General features: G+C 39.7%; 1 protein-coding gene across 2 annotated transcripts in view; it reads right to left on the bottom strand.

Moving 5' to 3' along the window:
• The window catches only part of LOC149316419 (serine/threonine-protein kinase TNNI3K), a 255,250-nt gene that overhangs the window by 49,537 nt on the left and 189,007 nt on the right, over window positions 1-16,706 (bottom strand). For both annotated transcript variants that reach the window (XM_089515448.1, XM_089515449.1), the window contains 4 exons: window positions 15,131-15,183; window positions 12,474-12,526; window positions 10,310-10,442; window positions 2,764-2,873 (listed from right to left, as the gene is read on the bottom strand). In XM_089515448.1, coding sequence (XP_089371574.1) covers window positions 2,764-2,873; window positions 10,310-10,442; window positions 12,474-12,526; window positions 15,131-15,183 — 349 coding nt within the window. The remainder of the gene's footprint in view (window positions 1-2,763; window positions 2,874-10,309; window positions 10,443-12,473; window positions 12,527-15,130; window positions 15,184-16,706) is intronic.

Here is a 16,706-nt window from a genome sequence, read left to right as displayed (position 1 = left end):
GCATTGTTTAGCTACTTCATTTTTCCCGTTAACATATTTTATCTGGTAAGAAAAAAAATGAAACAACCAATAGGAAAACATGAGAGGGATTCAGACTGAAGGTGCTGTCATCAGAACTTTTCTTAACCTTACATATATGAGAGACAATGTAACTGCATAATTAAAGCCTTGTCTAAAGACACATCTAGATATCTTCACCAAATACATTGTACATTGTACATTGTTTCCTGACTTAATAAGTTCTGAGATGAATTGTGGCTTAAAAACATTTAAATCCCCTACATTTTTGCAAGAATAGCTTGACTAGAGTGAACAGGTAAACCAGTTCTGAGCCTCTTAAGAAGCAGACAATCCCCCAAATCTTGAAGAAATTATTTAGAATACCTTTACAAATAGTCTGTGGTCATGACTATGTAACATGATAACCGGATCTTTCTGTGACCAGAACAGGGGATGATGGAATTTTGTATACTGGTGTAGAGACGGGAGGGAAGGAACAAAAGTATTGTGGTTCAAGAAAATATTGTGGTTGTTTTGACTAAAGAACTAGGGAATATGTCTTCTTCATCTGCAAAATGGAGGTCTGTGAATAGTGGATTACAATGAATTGTAATGCAGTAGAAAATTGTCTTCATACTAGGCCCGTGCCTGAATAACCAGCTTTCAGTCACAAGTAGTAGGGAAGGTACCAGCATTGCCATGAGAACTTGCTTTTTCTTCTTCTTTCAAAATATTTTCTTTCTCAGGATATTTGGGCTCCATTCACACTACAAAAATAATCCGGGCAGAATCCTTGTTGTTCACTCACATCCTGAATACACTCAATGCACTTTGGAGGGTGGGGTGGGGGCTGACAAAAACACACTTAACCTGAGATATTTGATACTTGGTTTTTGTTTGAGATTTCCTGAAAGATCTGCATCAATCCACGTCTTTGTCAGTGTGAATAAACTTCTGAATTGATTCAGATCGCTCTGTATCATTCAAGAGAATGGAGGCTGCTCCATTTTATCCCAAAACAATGGCAATGACTCAAAGAGGTTTGTGAACCCAAAAGAAAATGGGAACAACAAACCCGATATGCATCAGTGTGGTGATCCACATCTCCTCAGGATAAAAAAAAAAATGAGTGTGAATGCCTCCTTGGAATTAAGAAAAGGATAAAAGAACAAAATATTTGGTTTTTTTTTTTTAAAAAAAAATCTTTTTTTTATGGTGGTGGTGGAAACTCAGAAAATTCTTCCCTATTGCATGTATGCTAGGCAGGGCAAATTTAGATAAGAAAGGTCAGGCATTGTACAGTTTCTGTAATTATAAGAGTGTTTGCATTTTTAAATTAAAGTATAGAATGGCAAAAGTTGACAAATGTTGTCTCTACTTGGTATAACTATACTTTTATGCAAAATTTCTTTTGAGAGTTTTAGTTACAAAGTGAAGCTTTCGATTCCAGTTTCCACCTCCCTTCCCTTCTAAACATAATTAACTAAAATAGCTAGGTCATCATTTTCTGTAATGTAAAGGCTTCAAAATAATCCAGGAAAAACTCACCCTTTATTGTTGTTAAACTCAATGCCTTTTATTTTCTAAAAAGTAAATATCTCATTACAGTAGCAACAATTTGGGACTGATGTATTGAGTGACACCATACATTATCAGCCAGTTAGAGCATTTTGTTTTTTTCAAGAGGAGTAGATGAAGAAACAAAAAGAGGAAGTGGAAACAGTATTTGTAGACTGCACAGAAATAAAAAAAGGAATCTGGCCAACCATTTGGTTAATCTGGATTACATGTTTAAATATTGATTATCACACATCTTGTTAAGGACACAGGAGGATGGCTGGGAGGGGAAGTTATCAGTGCCTTGGGGCCATATGTTATTTCCCACGGTTCACACTACACTGTTATAGATGATGGCAGGTTACAGACCGCCGAAAAGCGGCGCTCTGCCGCTGCCACCAGTTGCTGCGTCCGGGAACTGCAGCAGCCAAACCGCGTGGTTCTCGGACGCAGTGAAGAAGAAGCACAAAAATGGCGCTTCTTCTTGCGCCCTGGATGGGATGCCATGAGGTGCTACTTGCGCACTCGCGGCGTCACATCCGGGGCGCAACGTACGGATGATATGCGTCCGATACGTCAAAATGGTGGCGCCCGTGTGTATAGGGCGCCGCCATTATTACGCCCCCGTCATATGCTAGAGGTGAGGCCGGTATGGACGCTAGGTCCTCGGCCAACCCCTAGCACATGACGGGGGTGCCGCAAAGGCCCATTTGTAACGGGCCTATGATTCCACTTTAACTGCCATGGTTCCAGCCTATGGAATCCTGGGATTTGGAGTTGGGGGGACTTGGAATTCTGAGCTAAAGATCTCTAATGCCCCACCAAACTACAAACACCAGGATTTTATGGATTTTATACCCAAGACCATTAAAATGGCATCATGGTGCTATTACTGTGTACTGTGAAAGAACATTGCTGAAATAAAAGACATACTATCTAAATGGCTCTGTATGTACTTTAATATCAGGCTCGGTATGTGTATAGTTTTGACATTTAATCTTATCTAATAAAGGGGGGGAGACTCCATTTTGGATTTGTTAAGGATCAAAGTTTGTTTCTTGACTAAAAACAGCTGCACAGATTTTGTGCATTGACTAGAAAATGCACCATTTGCACACCAGTAAGCAATATACCATTAAAATACACACAAAATTCCACCTCCAGCAGGAAATGGTGGCAATATAATGAGACATGGAGGCCACTTACCTCAGGACATGCATTCCAGCCCCTCATTAACAATGAAGAAATCGGCTTGGGAATTGAATAGCCTATTGGAGGTCGGATGTGATGGTATGCCATATCTGCTGCTGCAGCAGCTGTAAATTAAAACAATTACCATTAGATTATTCTCTCTTGATTAGAATATGATAATGAAGTTGATCTTTGTACATCACTGATAAAGTAGATGCAGTTTAAAAATCTGACTGCAATACAATGATTTGTTGTTGTTGCTGTTGTGTGCCTTCAAGTCATTTTATACTTATGGCGACCCTATCATGGGTTCTTCTTGGCAATATTTGTTCAGAGGAAGTTTGCCATTCCCTTCCCCTGAGGCTGAGAGAGTGTGACTTGCCCAACGTCACCTAGTGGGTTTCATGACCAAGTAAGGATACAAAACCTGGTGTCCAGAGTTGTAGTTGAGCAGCTAACCCCCACCCTGGTTTTAGTCCAAAATTTAAAGAAACTCTCCAAAGTTTTTGAAATGTACCACCAACCTAAATTTAAAAACAATAGCCTTTTTAAAGCAAGCCTTATGGGCCTTTCTTGTTGGATCTGTTGCTGTGGCAGCATATATACACTACAGTTCAAGAAAGATCATTGGCCCCCTGATCCCATAAAAGCCATTGTAAATCATATTCATTAAAGAGAGGAGCTTTCAGTAATGAGCTGAATTATAACTACCACATATAAAAATGCTGTCAGAATTCATGCTTCTAAAGTAAACTGCAATTAATTAGCCCGAAAACCCCACAAAAACTATGCAATTAATTCTTCTTTTGCTTGATATAAATAGCAGTTTTAAGGGAATTTTCCAAATTTTCCTGAAGAAATTTCTATTTTAATGTCTTCCTATGGGTGCTAGAACCTCTAAGACAGGACAGTGCACCTACACTTTCACACAGAGAGATACATATATAATCCTGTAGCATTTTTAAAAAGTAGCTTGGGTAGACTATAAAAGTAAACATATTTATGACTCCCAGCAAAAGCCTGGGAAAAATCCCAGACATATGACCAGAGTAAACAGCATCAGAGGCAACATGAAATTGGTGTCTCGAGTTTGTAACAAAAATGCTAAAATGCACTTGTTCTGATTTTATCCTCTTATTTTATTTATTACATTTATATTGGGACTTTCCTCCTATGAATCCAAGGCAGTGCACAAGGTAGCATCTCCTCCTCCCCACTTTTTCTCACAACAACCCTGTAAGATAGGTGAAGGTGAGAAGGAATGACTACCCAAGGTGAATTTGATGGCTCAGTGAGAACTAGAACCTGGATCTCATAGGTCCCAGCCAAACATGCTGTCCAGTATAACATTTTGACTCCAAGATCCCATGATACATAGCATACAACTGAAATACACCCAAACTCATGCACACAGAGAGCTTCTAAGATCGTGACAACCATTGGATTCTGAGACTAACACAAGCCTGCTCACCTGTATGAGATGCTGGTCAGAGAACAGTGGTAACAACAATTGCTTCATATAGATTCAGAGAGAAATGAGATAACTATTATGTTTTTGGAGCCTAGATGGAACACGAGAGGTGATTTTCTTCTCAGTCCCCTCCTTCTCAACCTTGGGTATGGAAAGGGGTTGGGGACAGTGGCGTCTCACACCAGGATGTCACCCGGTGTGGGGGTGTGGGGCTTCAGGGCAGAACCAAAAGGGCCCATTCCCAACTCTCTGCCCCATGTGGCTTTAGTTCACAGTCTTTCCCTGTCCCCCGTGGCTTTACTCTAAAGTAAAGCTGGGTGGGACAGGGTCGGGGCATGCTGGGGCCTCTCCTTCCCTGTCCTGCATAGCTTTAATCTAAAATAAAGTTACGTGGGACAGGGACTGGGGGAGTGCTGGGTGCAGGGCAGGGAGGTGGAGGGTGTTCACTTGGTGCCACCCCCCTTCAGTGGTGTCACCTGGTGCTGTCTGCACCCCTGTACTCTCTAGTGTTATATGTTCACTTGTAGAGACCCTATTAATTTAGTTGGGTTTTCTGAGGCAAGCTATATTCAGTGATGGTTTGCCTTTGTTTTCCTCTGAAATATAGCCTACCACACCACATGTTCTTTGGTGATCTTCCCTCTAAGTACTAGCCAGGGTTGACCCACTTCACTTCCAATATCTTCTCTGTCTTCTCTGGATATTTAGACCTCATGCTACTACTGATTAATTGTTCTTAAAAATAGATATGAGGGAGTGATTTTTTAAACTGGGCATCCTTGGTCAGATGGCAGTAAGGGCAAAAGCAGTGAAATCAATCTGTTGGTTGTTTATCTTCCTCTTCTCCTGATTTACTTGTGTTTACTTGTTGAATTAATTGACATCCTTAGATACAAGTGTTGGTAACTCAGACCTGCATTAAGTGGCTCAAGCCTAAAGTGTGTCAAGGTAAAGAAGCTCCATAGCATATATTAGTCTAACAATTAGGTAAAAAAACTTTCCTTTTTTTTAAAAAAAAATGTAGAGGTCCATAATTTGTGGTCTTAAATTCCAGCTTTCTCTGTTTGTGCATAACTTCAGCAATGGATGGTGAATGGTTCTCTAAGAAACAATTTGCCTTTATCATGTGGCACAGATTCATTTAGGAAGGGCTAACCAAAGGATTTGCAATACCAATGGGATGTACCATTTCAAAACAAACCTTATTTCGGAATGTCCACAACTATAATAAGAGAAAATAGAAGCTTGGATTTTATAGAGGCTTCCTCCTTTCCTTCTCCTTCACTAGGAAGGCCAATATAGTTTGGATTTTTAAATTTTCCCTTTGAAATGTTTCAGTTTGGATAGCCTTTTCATAGAAAAATTAAGATCTAAGCAGCCTGAGGATGAGAAAGTGGCACAATAGGTTTCCCTGTGATATTCTTATAATGGCTTCATTTTCACCCTGAAGTATTAGCTAACAAGGGACAATGGAACCCTAAGAATGAAGCTAGTCCACAAATGCCATCTGTCCTAATGTTATGACAGAGGTAGGCTGCCGTTAATCCCTGGTAAATTGACTGTTAATCATAGTGAATTACATCTAGTTAATCTTAATGAGTAAGCTTGCAAGTATCTAAAGAGATAAATATAGCACTCAACCTTCTGTTATGACAACAAAAAAGCTAGAGATTAATTTACACACAGGTCATGAGCTGCAGCTTCCACACTTTAAACCAAATAAAACATACAGCTTCTCAGTGAAGCCTGAGCTATCTAGTTTAGTTGGAATTTGATTCTATTGCTCTTGGCGTTTCTGTTCATCCCACAGATACTCCAGTGGGTTTTCTCATGTAACCATTATGGAGATCATAACAAATCTAAAGTGAGATCTGGATATTTGCATAGTCATGGTCTATGTCCCTCTGGCCTTGCCTCTAAGAACCAACTGACCTTTTTATAGCTACACAGTAATGCCTATGTTAAAAGAGAGCCACTCTAATGCTCCCAAATGGTTTAATCTTTCAGATTTAGACTAGTCATTAAGTGTAATTCATCTTCACAACAGATCTTTAACTACCCAACACAGTCTGCATCTGATTGATAAACACTATTGCATTCTTTAATTTGCTGGCACTTAGAGCTTAAGTAATGGGTTGTTACCTTTCTATTTCTGTTATGCCTCTACTATAAAACCTAAACAGTTTCAAAGCCACACTACCTATTTGCTCTTTAATTCTTTTTAATATGCGTGTTTTCCACCTTCCCATCTGTCCCCATTATTTTAAAATGTTGAAAAATTCTTCATGTCTTAATGCTCTAGCTAGTTACATTTCTTTTCAAATGTTGGCTATAATTTAGGATCAAAAAGTATTCCGTGGTTACTCTTTATATCTTGGAAGCCTTACATACAGGTCTTTAAGAAATGAAAGCAGTTTCTCCTTGCTTCTAGAAACATTTTGAAGGGCCCTAAACTTTAAATTTTTTAAAACTAGATCAACACAATGAAAAGAAAAGAATACAAATCATATGAGGGTTTAGTAGCTGGGATTAACAGCAAAGGGGCAGTGCTGGGAATACTTTGACTTGTGCTACTGAGGGTGGGTCTATACTGCCATTTGGATTCCATTGCCCTAATACAGCATTTGTTTTTTTGCCTCCAAATGCTATTAACACTTTTAAACACTGTGAAAGTAGTTTTGGGGAGCTCCCTGTTACAGTCAGAAACTCATCTCCAAATTTCCCGCAAATGATCAAGAACAATCATCTCTGGTAGCCCAGAATGGCAGCTGTTGTGGTGCAGTGTGTGCTGTCAAGCTTCTGGTGGTGCTGAAAGAAGGTCTTGAAGGCCCAGAACACATTCTTCCATTCAATCTAAGGTAAGGAAAGTTCTGTATGGGGCAGTTTGTTGGAGTTTCATGTACAGTATGTCATGACTCAGAAGGCTCATCCTCTGAAGGTAAGTGTGATCACCTGGATTTTCACTTCATGCAGACCCAGGCTTGATCACTCATAGTGTACATTGATTTAGTTTGACCTGGAAGAGGTCCACGCAAATGTATATAGCCTGTGAAAATACAGACATTTTATGTTTTTTATTTAGGCCTCTGCTTTAGTCATGCTTCTGGCAGTCCCAGATATTTTTTGCAGCTTTTTAGGCAATAGTTCAAAAACACATGGGCACTGAAGCTATTTCTGTCAGAACAATCCAGGTGTCTTCTTTAAGGGTCCGATAGACATTAAATCGCATCCCTCTGCTATCCGATTAATCTCCCTTTACAATATTTTATTTTCATGACCAGAAAGAAATGAAACAAAGAAAACACTTAAGAATACAATACAAATGTCCTTTGAAAAATAAACACTTCGGAACATAAACTTCAATGTTATCTTATTGAGATTAGTGGTATAATATCCAGCAAAGGCTCCAAGAAAAGAAAATGTAATAGCACATTTCATTAAAAAAAAGAAAAGAAAGCCAAAGCACTGGACTAGTAAAATGATCATAATTCAAGAAATGGCTGAAGAAATGTGAATTTGGATCTAATAAGTTCTCAGGAGGAATGGGAAGAGGGGAATTTTTCCTCCGTTCACCAACAAAGTATGAGAACACAGAGTCAATAAATATATAACTTTAAATGCACCAGTGGAATAATGACTTTGAAAAGCTAAGCACCCTCCCTGGCTGTCTCAAATGGAGAAATGGAATGGATGGCTGTTGCACAAGACAAGTGGAACTAATTAGTGAGAATCAATGGATTCATGCTTAGAACAGGAAAGTTCAGGGGAATTCTTCAGTCTGCAAGCTTTTTGGTATTTGGAAAGAAGCTGGCCCTGTTAAAGGACTTGGTGATTAATAACAAGAAGAAGGAACCTGCAAAAACTTTCAATAGGTGGAAGTAAAAAGGCAGAGGGGAAAAGGAGACACTATTGTCTTTAGGAGCTTTCTTTCTCCCCCCGCTACCCCCAACCATGCCTCTCCTATTCAGTGGGAGCTGGAGGCATCCATCACAGTGCAGAAATAAATCTGTTCTGGGTGTAGTCTGAACTTGAAAAAGGTACTGAAAACATTTTGGATATGGCCTTCAGCATCTTGGACAGATCCTTTTAAATTTGTACTGGCACAGATTCACCACTACGATATCATGGGAGCTACCAGCATATTACTGCACCACCTATATCCCTCTTTAAGTCCCTTCCATCAAGTCAACACTCATGACATCACTTCTTCAGCTACTTTGGGGTCTTCCCCAGTTTCAGAGGATGTGTGACAGGAAGATTTCAGTGATACATACCATCTTAGTATCTCTGAAACAGTAAAGGAATTTGCATCCCCAGCCAAAATCCTGTTCCAATTGCAAATGAACCCCCCCCTTTTTTTTCTAAAAAATTCAAATAAAATTCAGTTATAACTCTAACTATAACTATGTTCGGTACTGACATATATCACTATGCTTTTCACATTCCTGATGTTTTTGGAGCAGGGTGATGGTAGATTAGATGGCCTTCCAAATCTAGAATGGAGCAGTTTTCTGGTGCATTGGATATACCTGTTCCATGTACAACTTTGGAGCTGAAGACCTCCCAGCATCAAGTGTCTAGCTGTTACATCTACCTAGGAAAGATAAGGTCTAGCCCAAACAGATTTTGCTTTCCTAATGGAACAGAAAATTCATTCATTGATTCATTCATTTGTTCAATTTATACTATGCCAAGGCACCCAAAGAGGCATACAAAATTTTAAATAAAAGTCTAGCTAAGAATATACTATTGTAGAAGTTTTTTAAAAAAAGTTAAGTTTAAGTTCTATTAAAAGCACCCACTTTAAAACACATAATTAAAATATACTAAGTAAAAACAGAGTATACCACTTCGAATACCTTACTGTGATATGAGTAAAATCAGTTAAACACCTGCCTAATTAAAAAGGTCTTAACCTACCAGTGGAAAGAGAGGAGGAAGGGGGCTAACCAGACCCCGCCATGGGAAAGGAGTTCCACTATCTGGAAGCAGCCACCGAGAAGGCTCTTTTTGCATCCTCGCCAACCATGCCTGTGAAGGTGGTGGAACCAAGAGAAAGCTCTCCCATGAAGATTAGATCTTTTGTTGGCTCATATGTGGAGATACCCTATGAATTTCTTAGGGTTTTCTTAGGCAAGGAATACTCAGAGGTGGTTTTTCAGTTCCTTCCTCTAAAATTTAGTCTACAATACATGGTATTCATTGGCAATCTCTCACCCAAATACTAACCAGGGCTGACCCTGCTTAGCATCAAATATCAGATGGGATCTAGTGCTTTTCAGGCACTATGGAGCTGTACAGACTGGATCAGGGCCATAGCAACTGCATGCCATGGCCCTGATCTCACCTTTCTGTGGTGCAAAAAGGAGCCCTAGGCACTACTGCGGTACCTTTTTTGCGCTTCTTCGGTGCAGTGCATGTAAGTGTTGTGCCAAAGATGTGGTGTGATGCTGCCCACTGTCTGGTCATTCGGGTGGTGTGGGGGCAGCATCCAGGTGGCCTGGGTGCAGATGCCATACTCCCACTCCACCCCAAGGCTGGCTCTTTATGCCAGTCTGTTGAGGCCCTAACTTACTAACAAATTGCTCCTTTTACTTGACACCCTAAATCTGACCCAGTCTTCCTAATGGTAGGGCCAGCTCTGGGAAAGATGATCAGAACGTCGTTGACTTACAGAGTTTAGCTGCTTTGATGACAAAATTGTGATCCACTGGTGTTTTATTATACTTTTTCAACCACGTATGCATATCTTTTAGACAGAAAGACAAAAAGACATTAAAATTCCTGTAGCCCTGAAACATGTCAGGCATCCAATGAGCTTAGTTTGGAAGAAGTACCTAAGGGTACAACTCAGTGTTGGCTCTTCAGTTGCTTGCATAATTCTTTCTACTAGCTGAAGTTTTGATTTCAGTGAGTGCTGTGGCTGACTTCAATACATCAGATTTCTATTTACTGTGAAAACTGAACTCTACATTCCCCCCCAAAACAATGATAATAAATATGTATTCAGTGAAAATGTTTGAATTAATATTATGCAAAGTGACTATTTTACTGTTTATCAGAGAGAAGATAAATTTCTGTGCATCTTACCTGGTTTGAGGTGAGCAAATGGAATTTCCCCTGTTAACAGTTCCCACAGACACAGAGCATAGCTGAAAACATCAGCTTTTATAGTGTATCGAGTACACTGTGTGAATACTTCAGGGGCCATCCAGCGCAAGTTCTGTACAAGACAACATCAATAATGCAATAACTGTATGTTTTGTTTCTTCACATGGGATCACATTTCTTTCCCCATTTTTATATCTGTTTGCTTTCTGCCAGTATGCTAACAAAATAATTCAATTAATATGAGAGAAAAAACAGGGATCAGCTTGTTTTCTTATTTAAGCTTAAATCTATGAAACAAATTGCCAAGTCTTTTATTGGAATTTTGGCTACATTCATTATTTGCATAAAAACAGGACACTTTACATTGCACTTGCTCCTAGTCTGAGAGAAGGAAGTAACGTTTTGAAATATGACTCTCTCATCATGGACATTTGAACAGCTTTGCTATCCTCTCTGTGAGAAATATATAGGATACTAGTAATACTGGATCTATATAGGAATGATTTTTCTTCTTCCATATCTGTCTTGTGGTAGTGGAAAAGAACTTGGAAATCATAATTTGTTTGGATAACAACTCCCAGTTTCCCTCATCTAAGTATGACCAGTGGTGAAACCGATTGAGGGATTGACCATAGTCTCCAAGTTTTGCTGTGGAGATGGATGGCAGTAATAAAAAAAAAAGAATACTGGGTGCTGTTATTTAAATTTTCTATAATGGCTGGCTTCTACATGCCTGAGCCTATATAGGCCCATGAAATCATGTTCGAAACCTCATGTGATTTCATCTCTTGCAATTTTGATCATGATCTGATGCAAGATTTGTGACAGGTCACCATATAGTCAGTGGCTCCAAGTGGCTACTCAGAGTCTGAGCAGTGTCCCAGTGCTGGCCCGAGGGGCCTGGTACAAAGCCGCCACTCTGGTAGGCACTGGGGGCCATCATTTGTTCCATTCTGGTTACACAGGCTGCTGCCATGTTGCAGAAATAAAGCACTTTGGCAACACTTTAACTTCCATGGCTCAATGCTATTTAATTCTGGGTTTTGTAGGGCACCAGAATTCTCTGATAGGGAAGGCTAAATATCTCAAAAAACTACAAATCCCAGAATTCCATAGCACTGAGCCATAGCAGTAAAAGCACTATCAAACTGCTTTATTTTTGCAGAGTGCAGCATCCATAGACACTTCCTTGCCAGAAGTAGATGTTCCTCAGGCATTCCTCTTCTCTATATACAGATATGTGATAGCACACAAGCCAATCTCTGCATACTAATATTCAACCCACCAGTTCAAAATTGCCTATGAACTCTGCTACCTAGTTCAGACTGAGAACTGTGGGATGTGCATAGACTCTTTAGTCAATTTATTGCACCAGTGTAACTATAGTGGGATGATAAGCATGTCTAGACAGAGGTGTACAAATGTAGTATTACAATGTTCTCCATTAGGCAAAAATGCAACTGGCTGGAGAAAGCTTCAACTGAAATTTGATGGCCAGGGATACATTGAAAGGTAGGCTTCTACTGCCCCTTACTTCAAGGAATTGCACCAGGGTGCATGGGGAGTTACCATTCCCTTGCAGGGGTAGCTTTTGAGGATGCTCTAGATTTCCAGGCAGTAAGGATGAGCCTTCTAAAATCTCCACCACTGCAAACATCCCCATTGCCGGTGACTGCTTTTCCTCCCTGCTTTGTGAGGATAAATTTGAGAAAAGAGGGTGGGGTGCCAACTTCTCAAGAGAAAAACAACAGTTTTTTCTGAGAATTCATCACAAAAGCTAATTGATCCCATTACAATGCAAGCAGGGTGGAGGAGCTCACCCATCAATAGGCACAAGATGATTCTCAACTACAAGAGCTAATATAAGAAGCAAATACTAATGCTGATTACCAAAGCAGGCTAGAAACTCATTTCTGAGCACAATGCAGGGAGAACATTTTGTACCCACTAATCTTCATTGATCTCAAGCCATCTAACAAAAATTGATATACAAAAGGAAAAAATGGCATAGACTATCATTATACTATAGCATTTAGTCTAGCAAAAGAAAATCCTAATCATATTACTTGCTTCTAGACTGGGTTTTCACACAAATTTTGTGCAACAAGAGGTGAATGAATAATAATAATATGAAAAAACAAACCCCAGGTTGCTTTGTCATGTTGTCTTCATCCAGGGACTGGAGAAATCTGGATTCTGGTAGAAAGAAAGAGAGAGAGAGAGAGAGAGAGAGAGAGAGAGAGAGAGAGAAGGTTAGAATAATTTAAATAACACTGAGTATAAATAAGTTTTTTTTAAAGAGGGCAAGAACCAGAACAGCTTGCATATTTATAAGTTGCCTTAAAATAAAATAAAAAATAACAACAGGAAGTGTGACACATGATACTTCCCCCCCCCCCAAAAAAAATATAGCATACATTTATAGGCTTTAATATCACAAATATCTGTATTTTAGTATTTCAGTTGTACTTCATATAGTCTGAACACACCAATATTGGTGTCCTAGCCCTAGATGATTTTAAAAATACAAGCATGATATATGAAAGGGTAACACTGCTGTTTCATCACATATCTTTTTCCTTTCCCACTCCCCAGGTAATTGGTGCTGGAAAATGATTGATGGTGGTGTATGGGGATCTTAGCAACCATGGTTGGGTCTGCTGCCCCCAGAACATTCTGGCCCAGAAGCTGTTTTCCCTGTTACCTAGGCACTGTGGAGCAATGCCAGGCAGATGTCTACAGATGTGTCCCACTGTGCCATCTGCTGCCACAATTCCCTCCCTCTGACATTGAAAATATGGTACCAAGCATAGATCCCATATCTGGCCACCTTGGTGTGACCTCAGAGGGACTGACTCATGGTGGTAGTGGCAAAGGAGTAGGCATGTGTAGTCATCCATCCAGCATCACTCTCGAATGCTTCTGGATTTTGGAAGCTTCGGAGCAAAGGGTAGGTTTTTAAAATTTGCTTCAGTGCAGGGACACCTGGATTCGCTGTGTAACTGCCCTTGCCATGTGAAAACAGTCTGCTGTCAAATTGGCATAGGCCCTGCAATGCGAGGGTGGGGGCAACCAGTTCATTGGGTCTGTGTAGACATGCCGCATAAGGTTCTCCTCCCATCACCTCCCAGCTGATTGCCAGTCAAAATAAATGAGGAGTCCATCATTTCTTGTTTACAAGATTGTTCTTGTGCAAGCTTTTACTGTGCAAAAATGCTTCTTTCTACACAAAATCCAGCAATCTGGCATAACAAAAATTGTACAAAAATCACTTGTACAAAAAACCCTGACAACAACCAAATGATCTTGAAAAAAAAAGCCACAAATTTTGTTGTGCAATAGTGACGTTTTTAGCACAAAGATTTTGTTGTGGAATTGCCCCTCCCCCCAATGTGGCTGTCTGGAAACAGTGGTGGTGGTGGTGGTGGTGGTGTGTGTGTGTGTGTGTGCGCGTGCAAACCCCTCATGGCAAAAAGATGGGGGGAAATAGAGTGTACTTCTGCACAGAATATTGTACCAAAATAGTTTGCAAGTGTGATACCATGTAGAACAGTTTAAAAAATCTGTGTAGCAGGTAGAACACTGTGGAGATTATTCATCTTTGTTTGTAAGTATGAACCAGTCAAATATTAACACCCTTAATAGTCCTTATAGAATAGTGTTGGCAATGAGTAACCTATAGGCCATATGCCACACCTCCACCTTTAGTGGGCTTGTTTAGAAATAGAGTCACTCTCACAGAAGCCCTCTGAAACAGAGTTCTTCTTGTAAATGATAAGTGAAATCCTGCAACAGAGCTGTAGCTATGCTCCTATAACTACACTCTGTCTCAGGCTCTGATCTCTGAAACCCACCTTAAAAGTCAGTCAGCTTCTATTGCATTGGTGAGCGAGACACCACTGGATAATGTGACCAGTCCCTCCTGCCAGGGAGTGATTGTGTGCCTAAGAATTGTGACATGATCTCCTCCCTCACTTCTGTTCCTCATACTCACACAATGCTCATTGGTGGGATGGAACTGGTCACAACATCTGGCAGCACCCTGCTCACCAACATTACAGAACTCCATTGCTCAGGGCAACTGATTGACTCTGAATGTATGTTTTATGGGCATTTACAGCTGTTGAAATAGGACCTCATTTTTAAATGTGAATAGGAAACACTTGTGCTGTTGTAAGATTAACTTAGAACATTGTAACTGACCAATAGGAAGCCAACCAAACAAGGATAACATATAATAAAACACAAATACAACCAATGATATAACAAAATGTATCTATATACAGTTTTCCCTTCCTTTACATGGGGGATCCATTCCAGCCCCCCCTCCCTCGTGTCAGGGGGAAATTGCGCATGCTTGCACCATATTGAAAATAATGGGGCGCATGCTTGCGGCGCTAGGTGGTGCATGTGCCATTGATAAAATTCTCCCGTGGCTTCAGTGTATGCTGAAAGCTGCATAAATGAAGCCTGCATATGGTGCAAGTATTTATATTAATATCTGTAACATAATATGTAAAAAATGATTGATAAAACTTTTGCATACACACACACATACCCCAGTAAGTAATCTGTACCACACTTTGCATAAGGGAGTAAAGCAAAATATATCTTGCACTTTACTAATTAATTTTTGGCAAGACATCAGTTGAACTGTAGAAAGCAAGATATTTTCTTGCTTTCACTTTATCATAATTCTGTCATCAGTCTGTATTGTGTGTTTTAGTTCTATCACCTTCCCTGTTACATTAGCCCTAAAAGATGGCAAAAGAAAGAAGTGACTTTTTTTTAAATGCTTACCTCCAAAATCAGCAACAACTGCATGGCCATCTTCATACAGGAGAATATTGTGACTGTGGAGGGAAAAAAACAGTTTTTGGATGAAGCCTCTTTATATTCTTGCCCATCCAACAGATTGTATAATAGGATCAGATTATTGTGAAATATCCTCAGCAGCTCAGGCCTGTTTCCTGTGCTCTTTTAACACCATACCTAATCAGAGTCTTATTTTTAGTCAAGTAGCCTTTAGCTGGGTCCTACCATTATTATTATTACTAGAAAATTACAGTTCAATTTTTTTCTCCCAAAATGGAGACATCTTGACAGTTTAGTAAGTCCAAATGTCAGAGTCATTCTCTAATTAGTAGTAGAAAAAAGTACAGCTCCTAATTAGTGGAAGATCATCGGTAACAGGTTTATTAATTATGTGGCAGCATTACCTAGAAGGAATGAAGATTATGACATTTGGGACTGAACCCAGTGATAACCTTTCAATAAAATCAGAAGTCTTGATTATCCTCTCAGTTCAGCTCCACTCAGCTAAAGTGGGCCTCTCCTATTTTACAATGGCATAAACGAATGGAGGAAAAGGCCCATGGAATCCAGCTGTGAGCAGACTATTGCCAGCAACTATAAGAGCTTTATAAGGAGAAGGGTATTTTGGACTGATCTCACAAGGCTAATTTCTGTCTGAAGACTTGATTTAATTTGACAGACGTATCTTCGCACATTCGTCTGATTTTGTTCCCTTTCTGCTTTGCATAAGAAAGCTTGTAGCCTTTAGAAGGATTTACATGATTCTTTTCTGTTCATGATGAGATCATTTTTACAATCATCTCATAATTAAACCCCCAGTGAGAATTGTTTTTGAGAATGAATTTGGACATTTAGTTATGGAATCCTTCACTAATTTCCTTCTCTACAAAGAATGTAGTTTAGGATGTGAAGTTGAAAGTGGGCCTCTCCTATTTAGGATGGTTAGGTAGCAGTTGAAGATAGTAGTTAGAGAGCTGTGTGCCTGTTTGCTGGGCTATTTTGCCCCCATCTCCAGATCTCTTTGCTGCAAAGCAATGTCCTTAACCAAAATTCAAATCTGCAAGAGGCCATGATTTGGGGACTATTGGATGTTTGTTCTGGAGAAATGGAAAATATTTTTAAATGGTTGAAAAATGTGCTTCCCTAGTATTGGGGAACACTAACAAGGATAATCCTCAACTGATGAGAATTTTCAGACTTAGAGGCTCATTCACAGTTAGAGACTTATTCTGTACAAAATCCAGCATTATCTGCACAAGAAACAGCATTTTTAGCCCAGAAACTACTACAGAAATATTATTTTCTGTACAGAAATGCTGTTTTCACTGCAAAAAAACAAACAAAAAAAAAACCCTACATGCAGATTTTGCACAGAGTAAGTCCTGAAATGCTGAAAGTCTTCAAAAACTGTGTAGCTTTCAAACATTTTCTGGGGGGGGGGGGGGGAGGGATGGCTAAAATATTTGTTGATTTCTTTGAAAATGAAATTATCAGAGAACAATGCTTCACCTTCCTTCACCTTCTGCCATTGCCTCACTTTGCCTTTAATTGCATAGGATGT

This window comes from Sceloporus occidentalis, unplaced genomic scaffold (assembly GCF_023333645.1).
Source record: "Sceloporus occidentalis isolate IW3139 unplaced genomic scaffold, rSceOcc1.0.p SCAF_3, whole genome shotgun sequence".
In the NCBI taxonomy this organism is placed as follows: domain Eukaryota; kingdom Metazoa; phylum Chordata; class Lepidosauria; order Squamata; family Phrynosomatidae; genus Sceloporus; species Sceloporus occidentalis.
Note: the sequence above shows the minus strand (reverse complement) of the source record. Positions and strands in the feature narration are given on the sequence as shown.